This window comes from Salvelinus alpinus, chromosome 32, assembly GCF_045679555.1.
Source record: "Salvelinus alpinus chromosome 32, SLU_Salpinus.1, whole genome shotgun sequence".
In the NCBI taxonomy this organism is placed as follows: Eukaryota; Metazoa; Chordata; class Actinopteri; order Salmoniformes; family Salmonidae; genus Salvelinus; species Salvelinus alpinus.
In genome coordinates this window covers 10,952,567-10,968,904 of record NC_092117.1, presented here as the reverse complement: position 1 = coordinate 10,968,904, position 16,338 = coordinate 10,952,567, and the positions used below count along the sequence as shown (strand labels likewise).

General features: G+C 42.9%; 1 protein-coding gene across 1 annotated transcript in view; it reads left to right on the top strand.

Annotated features, from left to right (window-relative positions):
• The window catches only part of pkdcca (protein kinase domain containing, cytoplasmic a), a 37,311-nt gene that overhangs the window by 9,943 nt on the left and 11,030 nt on the right, over positions 1 to 16,338 (top strand). The window contains exons 2-5 of the mRNA XM_071380087.1: positions 5,191 to 5,313; positions 8,721 to 8,995; positions 9,442 to 9,521; positions 11,158 to 11,265. Of these exons, the coding sequence (XP_071236188.1) occupies positions 5,191 to 5,313; positions 8,721 to 8,995; positions 9,442 to 9,521; positions 11,158 to 11,265 (586 nt within the window). The remainder of the gene's footprint in view (positions 1 to 5,190; positions 5,314 to 8,720; positions 8,996 to 9,441; positions 9,522 to 11,157; positions 11,266 to 16,338) is intronic.

Genomic DNA, 16,338 nt, shown 5'->3' with positions numbered 1-16,338 from the left:
GGCCTACTGATGTCCTGTTCAGTTTGAGAGGGAAAGCGCGGAAGATGAGGTGGACCGGATGTAAGTTTGTTACTGTTATAATTTATTTGAATAAAAACAATATGTTTCGTAGCCCATAATGAAGTCTATTTATTAGAATTGTTGAACTCACAACAAGCCATATTCAAGTCATTTACACAACTTACATTGCTATGAAGCGGCAGCCGCGGGAATAGACAGCGCATGGGTGCTGAAAGTAGGCTAATTCGAGAAGGCCTAATTCATTTAAACAGTCTTCATCTTAATTTGACTTTAGGCTTCTAACAACAAGAGGGCTTTATTTTTGAGCCTATTTCTTCCTATTCAGGAAATAAGAGATGGGCCTACTTTTTTGACAGATGAAATTATAGTCTACTATCCATAGATGTTGTCAGACAATTCCTTCAGTCACCATGCACTCCTTACATATCTGTGTCACTGAAGAGCTTGGTCTGCTAAGTTAAAACCAGGGCTTAAATTGAGGGGGTATGTGAGGGTATTGTGGCTTTTGTTAAAGAAAATGGCTAAAAGTATAGGCCTACCCCTTGTTAGCTTAAGCTTTTAATGGACCTGATTATATACAGCGATCTAAAACAACGCTTTTGTCCGCAATGCTTTACACTAGAAACAAGCTCTAAAATGTTGGGGAATATCTTTTGAGATATCTTTGGTTTGTCTCTATGACATTCAGAGGCTGCACTACAACCTTCTATAGCCGAGGAGACACAAATGTAACCTCGCTTTGGAAGTGATGTGTGATTCGGACACTATCAATTGACGTTCGACATTTCAACAGGCCATTAAACAACACACTAACTCTAAATCAGTCAGGAGCAAGCCAGGTAGCCTAAGAAGGAATGAACATGTATTATTTAGACTATATTGTTATTATTTCAAGGCTATAGCCTGCCGTTTGTGAAATCGATTGTGACACGCTACCGGCTGGCACGAGCGCTCAGCATTTCAACAACACATCAACAACCGCACTTCAACAACATGCCTATCTATACATGTCGCATTTAGGCTGCATAAAATGTCATCGAAAACATCATTACTTCGAATGACATAATAATGAAACGGAAAATGCCTTATTAGGCTGTACAGTCATTCTACAGTGCCTTTGAAATCGCGTTTAGAAACAAGAGTTTGGCCAGTCATTGGTTTGAGGATCATGCAGTGAGCTATGCATGCCTAGTTTGTTCATTTACCGTAGCAGCTGCTCTTGTATTCCCAGGCCCTAATCACAGTCAACACAAGGATAGTTTCCCAAATGCATATAGGTCTACCTGATGATATGCGGCTGCTGTAGTAAACAACCACTGACGATCAGAAATACGTCAGTTGTAAACGCTTCTGTTGCGCAACGTTTTTACAGCTTACAGACGACTTCAACACTGTTCCAAACTTAGACTAGCCTGTATAGAAATCAAAACGTCTCCGCTGCTGCAGCATACACTCATTTGTTGTCATGCTCTGTCGTGGTATAAAAAAAGATTCTGCTTGTCTCCAATCATGTAAAAATGACTTAAAATGGCATGAAATGCGTTTATAAAAGGACATTTTTTCTCAGACCGCAAATAAGTTGATAGATTCAAGAAGTGCTTTTATTTGAATGAATATCTTTTCACCCCTACCCTTGTCAGCGGTGGTCTGCGAATCCACAACCTTCTTGGCTACTTTGCCATGTAATGCTTACAAAACGAAGAACAGTTTCTAAAACTGCATATCTAAGGCTCTGGTCTGTCCTAGGAGTGAGGGTAAATGGTAGGCATGTTCTCTGCTATCCACGTTATGTTTTTTTAGTTTTTTAAGCGTTCAGGGATGGTCGGATAAAAATATATTTTACTGAAGGGTGGGCCATCCATTTTCATTTCAGAGGTCCGATTTTCTCCGGGTATCCCTCATTATAAATAACGTAACTAAGTTAGCAGTCATACGTCTTTGCTGCCGGAACACTTTCTCCCAAACTCTGTATTTTCAACCCTATGAAGTCATGCAAATTATATAAGGGGAAAAATGTAATAAACGGAGTCTAATCATCGAAACTCAAAACTTTTAAACCCCTTTATGCACCCAAACGTATGGTTTTAACAATTTCACCCTCCTTTATTTAATGCATTATAAGTCTCAAATCCATTTAATGTACTAGGATCAATTCACATGGAAAATGAAAATGACATTAGAGGTTTTTCTGCCAGTGGCACTTGGCCCAAGTCTCTGATTAAAACAAGGCATAAGAAATTCAACCATTAACTTCATGCGATACACACACACACAATACACACACAGGCTTACACACAGGCTTACATCCACACACACACACACACACACACACACACACACACACACACACACACACACACACACACACACACACACACACACACACACACACACACACACACACACACACACACACAGGAGCGCTAAGTTAATCCCGTATACTCTACATGAATACGCTTCACACATGGATTTGATGAATTCCACATGAATAATAATCAAAAGTATGTTCCTTATTACATGATTTGTGAGTGAAATTAAAATCTCAACTTTTTTATTGGGTCTACTACCTGACCTGGGCTTATAGTAAGTCGCCACCAGCCCATAGCAGAGATCCAGAGAGAATCCTGTTCGTATGATAGAGGTACTCTTGTTTGCCTGACACTCAGTCCTGCATTGACCCTGTCCAACAGAATAGCAGCAGTGTGCTCTGGGCTCTGGCAGATGCTGGGGATTTCATCTCTGGACAAACATGTCCGCCCCGGGGCCGGTTTGATCAGGGACCAGGAGGCCCTCGTTAAAGAAAGTGTGGTGAATGGGGTAACAGCCAGCTCGGCTTGCCCTGCCGGCCCCCGCGTTTATTTACACATTAATAATGTCCCACACAGAAATGCTTTTGTGGAGCGCTGATGTGTTGGCATATTATGACTCGTATAGCATATGTTCTCGACTATTTCATCTGCTTCTCGAGCGGGGCAACTGTTCCAGCAGCAGCACCCCCTCTTGGCTGCTTGAAACGTCTCACTTTGACCACTACCCAGTCCCACCTCAAGCAGAACCTACATGGATTCCTTCTCTTTGTCCATCTTCATCTCTCACTTCTCGATAATATCTCTATACGACTGTCTCAGTTGAAATGTTCATTCCCACTACCCTACATTCTGTTTAGTAAGAACAGAGAGAACTTCCTTCCTTCAACTTCCTTCCTGTGTGTACAGCCAATTGGCCAGTGGGGTTAAACCCCAGGGTATGGCCTGTGTGAGTGTATCTGGTCCCTGGGCTGGTGTGTGTTTGTGGCCCTGGCCCTTGGTCCCCTCTCTGTTCCTGGTGAGGCCATGCTGAGCCGTGCCATGCTGACTCACTCCTGCCTGCGGCCAGGAAGGGGGAGAACTGCCAGGGGATTGGCGTACTAGGCTTTGTTCCTAACGTACCTGCCTTTTGATACTTACCTCACCTCACAGTTTCTCAGCCTTTTCACTGTAAGCCACGCTCTGTCATGCTCCATATACACCCGTCCAACAACGCACATAGATAAACCTCTTCTTCCAGAAAAAAACCGACACATATCAAAACCTGAACTCACAACAGAACAGTAAAAAACAACAACATTTCCCTAAAATATTTCAGTGATGCCTTTCTCAGTAGAAAGAAACTACCGAGGTGAGTGACCTCTGAACTCCAGTCAGACAAAATGGCACCACATTCAGAGTAAACACAAACACTGCCCCAGCAGGCGTACAGCTGCTATCTCACTCAGGGCATGCTGAGCTGCCGATGAGTCTAGTCTGCCATGGAGGAACAACACTGCCCAGATGCAGTCATATTCGCATAAGAAAGCCTCTGCTGCACGATACCAACAACTTCAGCACTGGCTGCAGATGTGGTGCACACACACAATCTGGGAAGGGAGTTGCACAACTGAATGCATTCAACCGAAATGTGTCTTCCGCATTTAACCCAACCCCCTCTGAATCAGAGGGAGATGGTGTAGGGTGATAATAGTCATTCATGTGCATTTCTATCTCAGATAGCAAATCTTTGCTGCAAAAATGCACTTTGGATTCATGTACTCAACTAAACACTATTTATAGAGAGTAATAAAGAGACCACAAAACTAGAAAACTCAACTCTATTAAACTAAACTCAATTCAAACATGCAATTCTCATTGCACGAGGAAAATATTGAATCGGACTTATCCTGGAGGCCTGAATAAAGCTCTAGAAGTATACACTTACATTACATTACATTTTCGTAATTTAGCAGACGCTCTTATCCAGAGCGACTTACAGTTAGTGCACTCATCTTTTTAAGATAGCTAGGATGAGACAACCACATATCACAGTCATAGTGTACATTTTTCCTTAATAAAGTAATTATCAGGAAAGTTAGTGCTGGTAGGAAAAGACAAGTGCGAGTGCAAAGAAGGCAAGGGTGAAGTCTTCTCCATGTATTTCTCGTGCAGCACCCATGAGAGGGGTGAGGGGGCACTCTGCCAGCCTTGCCCACAGGCCCTTCCTTTCCTCCCACAGGGTTGGCACCCACTGGGCACCTCACATTTCCTATCACACACCACTGCTATAAATGTCTCTGCATCCCTCTTCACATTGCTCTTCGCAGATGCACCAAAACTGCTAACAAACATTAGTCAGACTCCAAGTGTATGCACCCTTTACTTTACTCTCCGACACGCTACATTCTCACATCATTCACTTGTGAAGCATTTTATTAACCAAAAAACAACACGCAATGCCACCTTCTCTGTTTTGCGTAGTCAGTGTTTTCCCTTGATTTGGTTTGCTGGTATGGTTGACGGCGATGTCGGTTGCTCAGCTTTTTAGATTGAATTTCATGCCCTCTAATTTCAAACTACTTCTTCTGGCACAAATGATCTTATGTAAATGTTTCTGCAAGCAAAGGGCCAGCCAGATTCTCTAGGAGGCTGTCGCCATGGTAATACAGAGTAGAGTAAACAACTGGAATCGACCAAAAGAAACATTCATCAGTGCCAAAGCTATCTCATGTGTCATTGCCTTTTCAGAATCAGAATGCATGCAATTGACATACAAAAACATCATCTTCTGATAGAGATTGTTTGCATTTGACTGCTCAGATTTATACCATGTACAGTATGTATAGATGAATAACCAGTGTATCTCTTTGTCCCCCTCCAGTTGTATGGTTACTGCTACCAGGACAGCAATGACATCCAGGACACAGTGACAGCCATTACAGAGCTCGGTAGTCCTCTGGAGATGATTCAACTACTGCAGACCTCCTGGGAGGAACGCTTCAGGGTGAGTGTTACAATGCACGCACGCACACGCACACGCACACACACACACACACACACACTTCACTTAAACACAGACCCTCACTTAAAGCACTACCAGCATTTCATCTCATGCCACATTAACATTAACACTTCTCTTGTGAGCTTCTTGTGCTTTTCTGTCTCTCACTGAACAGAGTGCAAAATGTTTGAGTCAGCAGAGTAGGCTGGTTGGGGTTACTGAGGGACTGAGGGTGGATCACATGCATGAATGGATACTAAGGCCTTACTGAGCCTCCTGTGACTCAAACCCATTACAGGCTGTCTGAGTGCAGAGCGAATTGGCTGTAGCATTGGCTGGCTTGACTTGGTTTATAGGGACACTACTGGTATAGTAGATGGTATTTCCACAGCCTGCCCAGTTTCCTGCCTCCCTAGCTTAGCAGCATGAGCCTGTGTGCCACTGGGCCGCTGGGTCTGCTGGGTCTGCCGATCACTATCGCCACAGCGCCACACTCTAATTATTCCCTATTGCTTCCTGTGGCCTGGGAGTGTCCACCCGCCTGCCACACAGAGGATGGAAGAGCTCTAGCGCATGAAATCACCAGCAAGTGCTCTCTACTTCTATGCCTTCCCTGAGACAGGCAGCTATGCAACACCGGAGGAGATTCCCTCAGACAGGCAGCTCTTCTACTGAGAGACTTCCTTCAACGGAAAAGTGTAGTGATGAATACGGGGCGGGAAAGTTCAGTGGAGATTGTTTGCTAAATTCCAAATCAACCAATAGCTGTAGGCACTTATGGACCTGAAAGGAATGGATAGATATACAAAATGTGTTATTAGCTTCACCTTGCCCTCTGAAAGGTATTGGGCTTCCTTAAGTGTCTTGGGCTTCCATATCATTTACATCTATCCAATATTTTCAGATTTGAATAAGTGCCTGGGAGGTAGGGACTAGGGTGTAGGGGCTAGGGGTGGATTGGGAACTGGGCATGGGAGAGTTAGTTGTAGAGTTCCCAGTGTAACCATTGACACATGCACGGCTCAACACGTTCTTGGATGTGTCATCACTGTCATTTATAACACTACACACTACGCCCATCTACATGTCATCACACTAGTCTATGGCCTCATAAAGCATTATTTGTTTCATCCCTTAATCAACACTGTATTTATAGAGGAGAGGCGAACTTGAACCTTTTCCTGCAGTCAAATGACCTCGTGGCCTCATGGGTGGAATGTTATTCATATTTTTCATAATTTCATAATTAATAAACATATAAATACATTTTTTATTCCCAAAATCCGGTGTTTCTATGTCAAAAGTTTTGTTATAGTTCAGTTTTCTGTGATGTATATAAAGTGTAATATTGGGATGCAAACAAAAACATTGAATACATTTCAACTCCATATCTGACATGGTACAGGTGTCTTCTCTTTATGCCCATAACCATGTGTGTGAGGTGTATACTTTTGTTTCAGAGTAGATTTGTTTAAGACTACCAAGAAACACTCTGTGACAATGATTTAGCCCACTGCAGTAAAATGTTAACCAGAGTCAGAGCTGTCTCCCTCTCGGAGCTCCATAGTGTAGTTAGACACATCAAATACATCAGCCTTCTGGTAAATACATCGAGGTAACTTTCCACTGATTTCCTGGGCCTTGAATGATAGCCGGAAATGTTTCTAAGCCACTGAAGTAAAAGTGAAATAAATTCCCCCTTTTAAACAGCGACCATGAAATACCTGCTTTTTAAGACTCCTTCCTCGTGCTTGTTCCTTTTTGTAAGTAGGATAGCAACAGCGTTCAAATAACTTTCATTTGCACATAACATTTTTGCTTTTCTCCAAATGGCTCTGTTAATGTCTTTGCGGTTCACTCACTGGATCTGAGGCTCAGTGGGAAGCATAGAAAAGATCATATAGAACAGATCTACCTCTTCTTAGACTTGCTTTCAATGAGAATGACAGATCTGTAACTGACATTTCTATGTAAATTTGGTCAGGTTGCCCCAAAAAATGAGATACTGCAGCTTTAATATAATAATAATATTTGACTGGAGTATCACCACATACTGTCTATGGATCTTGATGTGTGTGTTCATGGAGGCATCAGTGTGTGCTGTTTTTGGTTGCTCCTTTGTTTCCCCATAACATAATTGTCAGGTATCTTTCCCTCTTCTCACCCAAGATCCTTCCCTTGAAATGTGGAGTGGAAAATGAAAAGAAAATACGTTTTTTTTGCAATTTGCATGAGACATTAATAGACTCTAGGGAGGCCCGCTGTAAACCCACTGAATTTCAAACGCTCCATTTACCGTTAAGTCTGTAGCCATTTCCTGTAAGCGTTGATGAAGGCTTTGATGGCCTCGGCCTGCAGCCCCTGTCAGTGAGACAGACACACCCATATCCCCCTTAGCCCCTCCCCTTCCCTCACCAACCACTCCCACCCAGCAGTCTGTCAACCTTCAGGTCAGGCTCATTTACATGTATGGATATTATGAACTAATGGCTGAATTCAATCAAACCCGTATTGTAGAATTTACAATACACAGTAGTACTTTTTACCATGGTCAAACAAAATTAGTTTTGGCTACTAAAAAAAACCTATGACTATAAATCAAATCAATCATTCCAAAAAATCTGATTACAAACTATGAGAAGTTTGTAAGCAAAGACACTGCAACAACCCTATGACTAGTCGGATTAAATTCCAGCTTTAGCCTCATCATTGTACACAGGGAAGGACCTGTGCATTTGACCCAGCATTTAAGCACAGTCTGACATAGTATTGCATCCCTCCAGCACTACTCTTCCTTCACTAGGGTAAGAAAGAGACTTCCTTCACGCCTCAGTGCTCTGAGTCTGACCTCTCCTACTCACTAATAATCCACAGTACATTAAAAAACGATTTTGTCTCGCCTGAAAATAAATTAGCTGTTCAGCTCCTCCTCTTCACCTCTTTTCTCTCTCTCCGTCTCAATCCCCCTCTCTGTGCGGTTTATAGTATATCTTCTATAGGTCTCAAGTCCCCCTTTCACACATCCTCTTGCTACTCTCAGACCTTACCCTTGCCCCCTGGACACACACAATGAGAGAGGGACACACACACACACACACACACACACACACACACACACACACACACACACACACACACACACACACACACACACACACACACACACACACACACACACACACACACACACACACACACACACACACACACACACACACACACACACACAGGGTCCTCTCAGTGATTTTCTCAGGGATTTAGAGAATTACCACATAAAGAAAGTGCAGTTGCTTGCATAAACGATGAGTTCAAAGGTTTGTAAACGATGTGATGTAAATGTGTGTTAACGTTTGATTTCTCCCCCCCTCTCTTTATCACTTCTGTCTCTCTCTCTCCTCTCTCTGCTGTAGATCTGTCTGTGTCTGGTACGTCTTCTCCACTACCTGGCCCACTCTCCTCTAGGCTCTGTCACCCTGCTGGACTTCAGACCACGCCAGTTTGTCTTGGTGGCGGGAGAGCTCAAAGTCACCGACCTGGACGACGCCAGCACCGAGGAGGCCCCTTGCTCACCCTCCTCCACCTCAGACTGCGTCATGGAGTTTCCCGCCCGCAACTTCACCCTCCCCTGCAGCAGAGGCCGCTGCCTGGGCATCAACGAGAAGCGCAATCTCTACAACGCCTATAGGTGAGGAGCAAGCGTTTGGCCATTTGACAGAAGAATCAAGACCCCCGCCATTTTAGAGGATCATCCAATTAGTTCAGCGAAGACTGGTGGGGAAGTAATCCGAGGATTGGTTGGGTTCATTGCATTTCAGTCATGACAATGAGTGCCTCCTCCGATTTTAGCAGCCACCAGCCTCCTCTGAATTAGTTACGTCATCGTATGATGAGAGTCAGGGGCGCATAAAATAAAAATTATTATCTAGTCAGGTAAACACTCCAAACAGCCTACCCGACCGCTCTGAGGCTTCTGCATGTTCCTTAAGCACACCGGGCCTCGTTTGTATCACATTCCATTTATAAAACTTGGTGGGGGACAAAAATGCAATTTCAGAATGTGGGGGTGGATTTGTTGGAGTCTAAGGAATCTTGGCTGTGGTGTTTGAAACTGCATTTGATTTTGATTTCCAGGTTCTTTTTCACCTACCTGCTGCCTCACAGTGCCCCGCCCACTCTAAGACCCCTACTGGACAAGATAGTTAACTCTACAGGTGAGTGCCCTCAGTTCAACTTACATTTTTTGTATATACACTTCATTGAGTTGTCAACTAACGTGAACTTTGAACCATGTCATTGAAGGGGGTGAAAAAAATACCCCAAATCCTGAAATTCCTGTACATTGATGACTTTTTGCAAATCCAATCAGTTTTCCACGTTGATTTAACGTGATCACAATTTTTGTTGTTGTTGAAATGACATGGAAACAACCTTGATTCAACCAGTTTGTGCCTAGTGGGTGTTTGGTCTCTCTCTCTTTCTAGTTCTCACTAGTTCCAGTTTGGGTTAGGGATTAAGCCACTTTAGCTACCAGTATACCTAGTCTGCCTCAGTGCTCTCTACGTTATCTGCTTAAGCTGGATCCCCTTCTATCCACCCTGCCCTCTCTTTTTCTCTCTCTCCCTTTCTCTTTGCTTCCCCCTCTCTCTACCCTTCCCTCTTCCATTCTCCCCTCCCTCCCTCCTCCCTATCTGGCTTCTCCTCAGGTTAATGGTATGTCAGCCGGGTGTTTGAGATCTGTTTTTCTGGGACACAACAGGCCGTGAAGGCGCAGGCCGCGTGGGCGGGCGGTGTGTGTCTCTGTCTGTGTGCACGTGTGTGTGCATGCATCTGTGTGTTTGTGAATGTGTGCGCCAACTGGAGGATGAGTCAGGTGATCCTATCTCTCCCAGTCAGCCTATCAGACAGACAGCTTCACGACCTCTGAGCAGCTTTTCCTTTAAGGCAGGGGTTCTCAAACGTTTTGGGGCCAGGGACCCATTTTGTGATAGCAAATTCATCAGGGATCTCCTCATAATCAGAACAAAACTCGAGTGAGATATTTTTTTTGTGCACAAAGTGATTTTTACGAAGACTTTACTATGACTTTGGCAGTCCATGGCCTGATGAACCAAGTCTCGAGCCCCGGGAAGGAACATTTAAAAGGCACGCCTCTTGGCATCAGAGAGATAATTTTTCAGTTATGAAGCAAATTTCCTGCAAATCTACACATTTTGTCATGGGGTAGAGAGATTTTTTCATTGTTGCAGCTTGAAAGCTAATATCCTGCAATTCTACACATTTTGCCATGAGGCAGAGTGAAAACTTTGCAGTTTTATTTAAACCTTAAATTATAGTCCATTCTGATTTTTTTTGTTTTTTTGTCAAGAAGTTTTGAGTGCGTAATAGGTGTGGACACCAATATCCCTGTGAGCTTCCCAGGCCCATGTTGCCCAGGGTTAAGAACATAAATTCTAGATTAATATTACATTGTATTGTCTTGTATTACACCCTTTAAACTTATTCCATGGATCCCTTGGCCAAAATTGGTTTAATCTGTTGTTGTTAGTAGTATATTTCAGATCTGGTTGCGTACCCCCTGCAGTACCTCCGCAGACCCCACTTTGAGAACCCCTGCTATAAGAATAGCCAACACAGACACTGCCCCATGTCCCTTGATGTTGAAACACTGAGCGGCGCCTGTTTTGTTTGTGCTATTGTACACTAGTTTCAACCAGTTTTTGGTTCAATTGTATGCTTTAATATCTGTACAACAATGAGTCCTAACCTTGTTATGTGACATTTTGTTTGAAGGTGTAGAGTTTAAACTGTGTTGCAGTATCTGAATGTTTCTTCCTGTGTTGGTTTCAGGAGAGCTGATATGGGGGATAGATGAGACACTACTTCAGTTGGAGGAAGTGTTGTACCTGTACAGGAATGGATTTTACCTACAGAACAGCACACAGACGCACAGAGCAGGTACATATGCATGCAAACACAAATACATACATACAGTACACACACACATGTGCACGCATGCACATACACACCCACCCCCACCCGCATACACACACACACAGACACACACGCATACACACTGTCATACCACAGCAAATCCAGTACATCATTCCTCTGTTCCCATGCATTCCTGTGTAAGATAACAGTCTAATGTAATTAAACACAGCAGTGCATCCTACACACACACTGTGCTAGATATCAGCTCATACGGTAATATAGTTACATAACTGGCTGTCTCCCCTGGACTTTCTGTGTCCTGGACTACCCCTTTCAATTGGCTATATGTCTAGGCTACTGGCATTTATCCCCTCGACTGACACACTAAGTTTGGGGTTGGAACCGCCACATAACAGACTGGAGGGCCCATGAAGATGGCCATATATGGACTGCCCTTAGGGGGGCTTTTGTTTGTGTGTTTTTGTGTGTTTTTGTGTGTGTTTGTGTGTGTGTGTGTGTGTGTGTGTGTGTTTGTGTGTGTGTGTGTGTGTGTGTGTGTGTGTGTGTGTGTGTGTGTGTGTAGGTGAGTACACCTAGAGGCCCAGGAGGGTGAAGTAGGGACAGAAAGAAGGGTCTGATCAGATATGCGCCGGACAAATGGAATGAGATTAAAAAGATTACACTTCATATAACGGGAGGGAACTCAGTGGGGGATGGGAGAGACTGACAGCTCTGGTAATCCCAGGGTGCATTTGGGGGGGAGGAGGTTAGACTGAGTGAGCTCTCCCTCTCTTCCGCTCAGCTCTCATCTACTGTATGTTCGAAATCTTTCCTTCTCTATCCTTTCACCTTTCTCCATTCCTCTATCTGGAGGAGTCAGTTTTCACTTTCTAATGTTCACTTGGTGTCCCTTGCTCTTCTTCATTTACTTTCACATGTTCTTTCTCTCCCCATTCCTTCGAGTCGAATCGCCTCCCTCCATTGGCAGTGTAAAGCAGATTCAGACAGTTGTTGACTGACGAGTGCTCGCAGCCTAAGGGCCGAACACAACTGGGTCTGCTTAGCTATTCACAAAGACACTGCTGCTCCAGTAGGCCTCTCACTCCCCAGTCCCCACCTTGAGCTCCTCTCTCACTGACACAGAACAAAGTGCTGTGGTTTCTCTCACTGTTACTATAACTATTACACAGGAACACCGGTAGGGTCTTTCTCAGTGGCTACCCAGCTATCACATTTGGTTCCTTGGAAGTTGGGGGAACGTTTTCTTTTGGTTTCACATTGGTTGTGGGGACAAAGCCATTATTTTACTGACTGGTAAAATGGAATGTTTTTAAAACGTTCTGAGAACAGAAGTGACAATTTTGCCTTTTCTGGGAACGATATTTTTAGGTTGCCAGGAGGTTCTGAGAATGTTTTACTTTGGTTCCTTGAACGTTTTCCGGTGAGGTTTTATTAACGCTCTGAAAACTTAATTATAGGTTATTTGGAGGTTTTTTAATAACTTCCTTAAACTGAATGTTTCAATAAGACTTTTAAAAACACTGCTATCTTATTCTGGGTTAACGTTTTTGAACTCACAGATAGGACACATAGAAATTCATTTCCTTAGGCATCATGCAAACACATTTTATTTTTTATTTTTTACATGGCATCAGTGAGATTCAAACCTATAATCTTCTGTTCTCTATCCATGTAATTAGTCCAGTGCGCCACCAGGATGGAGCTAGCATGCCATGATTTTATGCTGTTCATTTTAGTCTATTCAAACAGAACCCATTTCAAATGAAAAAAGTGCTCATTAAGATCAGGTGTGGCCAACACACTTGAACACCCTTAACAAGATGGAGAAAGTATGTTTATGTTTTTAAATAACATGCATCGAACATTTTCTGAAAGTTACTAATGTTTCCTTATGGTTTTTATGGACATTTGTATATTTTCTCAGAACATGAATTTAAATAGAACCATGAGGAAACATGTAGGAAACGTTATGCTGAAGAACTGAAATTCCCACAGAAGAACGTTGTTCCTTAACATTCTCTGAACTATTTGAGAACATTCCCAATGCCAAACCAGTTGGAGAACATTCCTAGAACTTTTAGGAAACGTTGTGTTAAAGCAATGAAATACAGAGAAACTGAGAATGTTCCAATGCCAAGCAACTATCCTGCACCATTCCCAGAATGTTGTGGGAAGGTTGTATGTAGGGCTGTTGTGGTGACCGTATCACTGCTACACCTGAAGGCAGTCAAATTCTACTTGACCGTTTAGTGACGGTAATTAGGCTTCTCCAAGCTCTGATGCTGCTGCTGGTCATTAGTAGCCTACCGAACTTGCTAACTGCCTGGCACTCAGCACTCTCTAATCACTCTGACATCAATGCAAATATGATCGGAAATCTAATCAAACACTTCATGAGAGCCCATGAGCTCATGTTGTGCAACATTTCTATAGGTTATGCAATTGCGCAACAAAACAGTTGATGGCCTCTATTAAAAATAGGAGGATTCCATCAGCTTTCTATAGGCCTGGCCTACTATATTTATTTCTCAACTTTCCTAATATTAAGCACATTGCTTTTATTTACAACAGGAGTATAGCCTACCTGGCTGGCATGAAAATAAACCATGGGAAAAGTGTCCTCCGTTTGCTATTTAAATGCAGAGATGACATGTATTTTTTCCCCTGCCCCTGTTTCTAAACAAGTGCATGATAATGGTCCATTCTAAATCTATTATTTAGTATATGTAAAGACAAGATTACATCAAGAATAGTGTGATGGGTGACAATATTAGCCTATCGCTTGTGAATGATGACCAGCGTAAGGCAAGAAATAATGAATTTTTTTTGTGTGACTTTATCGAATCATAGTTGCACAACTCATGTAGCCTAGACCATAGGCCTATATGTTTTGATAAGGTTTGTATCACAACTAAAGTGGCCAAATAACTTCTTAAGCACATTAATCCGCTTTACAAGGGGTGTAGAGCCTAACTGGCATATATAAGCAGCGTGTGAGTTTCAAGTTTGGGGAAGATCATTTTCACCTTAAAAATGCACCTTTATAATAAAAACATTACATGCATAATCACATTTGTAGTCACTTTTGATAATAGTGTTTTCACGCTTGTGTTTGCGCTTATAATGTGAATAAATAGCCTAACAGTTTATCAACATTTTAAGCTAAACGTTCTGATCTGTTGCGTCAGCCTCATTGCTTGAAAAAGGTTTTTGATGCTTGTGGTTGTATTAATTTGTCATCTATCGCATCCCACAACTGTCCCAGACTATGTTTGGAAATTTTTATTTCTCCCACAGAATAGAATAGGTCAACCTTTGTACTATGGGGGATAGTAGATTGACATAGACTAGTGTTTTTGCTGTTCATTAGGCCTACTCATCTTGTTGGCTGACGAAAAGTAAATGTGGACAGTTCTTCCAGTATCTTCAATATGCACCTCGGAATTGGATAAGGATGCGCACAGTTGCGTTCCCGATGTGTCTGTCTTCACTTGTAGCCTGTGAGAAAGACCCGTACACGTGATGGGGAGCCATGTGAGTGAGAGGTGCTTCGGGGCAACCCTCAGGGAGAAGGGCTGCAAAAGGCATGGATGTTTTTGGGGTGCATTACGGTCACACAAAGGGGATGTCGCCGGGAAATTCTCAATAAGTGAATGAAAGAATGATGAAGTGTGTACAGCCTGCGCAAAAAAACTAAGCAGAGCTCATGCCTTTCAAGCGACTTTTATCAAATCGTCATAAGAATATCATTATGCAGCCTTACAACGTATTAAAAATCAAAACATATAGCCCAACTAAAGTTACATTAATAACTCTAAATTAAGCATATTGGAATACCTATTTATTTTTTAACCGCTCAACACAGAATAGCCACGTGCGCATTCCCTCAAATCGTTTGGAGAAAACATCCTTGCTATTTTATTCAGCTATGTTCAACTGTATTCCTCATACTATAAAATAATATTAAATAATGCCACGCATTCGAAGCAAATCTTGTCTGCTAAATGAGCCAGTGTAGCCCACAGCCATATGGCATAGCCAGATCAGGACCTAACATAAGGACAACTCACAGTATCTTATTCTGTTCTTCTGAAATATACTATATTTTCTTTATATCATGTTTCTTTAGATCTGTCTAAAATGAATAATGGATTTATTATGAATGTGTAGGCTACATTACATGGATTTATTAGACTTTCTAAAATGTAGATGTTCCAAAGGTCTGCATCAGTGGCTTGAGGTGGAAGCCAGGAGATGCTAAATGTGTTTATGTTAATTAAGGGTCAATTACCATGAGACTGACAGTTATTTGCTTGACAATCACCAGTTGACGAAATTTTGTGATCGCTACAGCCCTAGTTGTATGCAAACTAACCATAGGACAACCACGCTCTCACCAAGCTCTAAGAAACATATGGTTCTCAGAACGTTATGTGTTAGCTGGGGAAGTGTTGCCCATGCAGGGCTTCCCTGTGGAATGTGGCCTTGCATCATGTGATTTTTCTGCAATTACACACAGGGACATGCCTACTTCCTTGCACCCTCCTTCCCGTCATTCCTCCATCCCTCCCCTTCCCTCTCCCCGTCATGCCATTCCTGGAGCTTTTAAGTCCTGCATTTGCAGAAAGCGAGAGCTACGTTAAGCATTTATTATGGCCATAAAGTGTCCGATAGTTGTAGTTATTGATTGTCTGCTGCCACGCATGCAGGGGGGCCAGCTTGTGTGTGTGTGTGTGTGTGCGTATGTGTACCTCCACATAATAAATTGCGGACAGGTTGTCCGGAGAGACATACTGTCCTGTCCCCCCTCCCTCCATTTAAAGGCCATCTTTCTTCCTCCTCTTCAAACAGGCGTGTAAACCCTCCCTGTAAATCACCAGGACTACTCCTGGTCCAGCCAGGCATGACACTTAAAAAAAAAAGAGAAGTAGAGAAACATAGTAGGTAACGGAGAGAGAAAGTGAAAGAAAGAGAAAGCTGGACTCAATGATTCATGCTTCATAGGCTGGGAGGCTTTTAAAGGAGCAGGGGGGACTTGCTTTGAAGCTGCCCTTCTCATTAGGCCCATTGTCACAG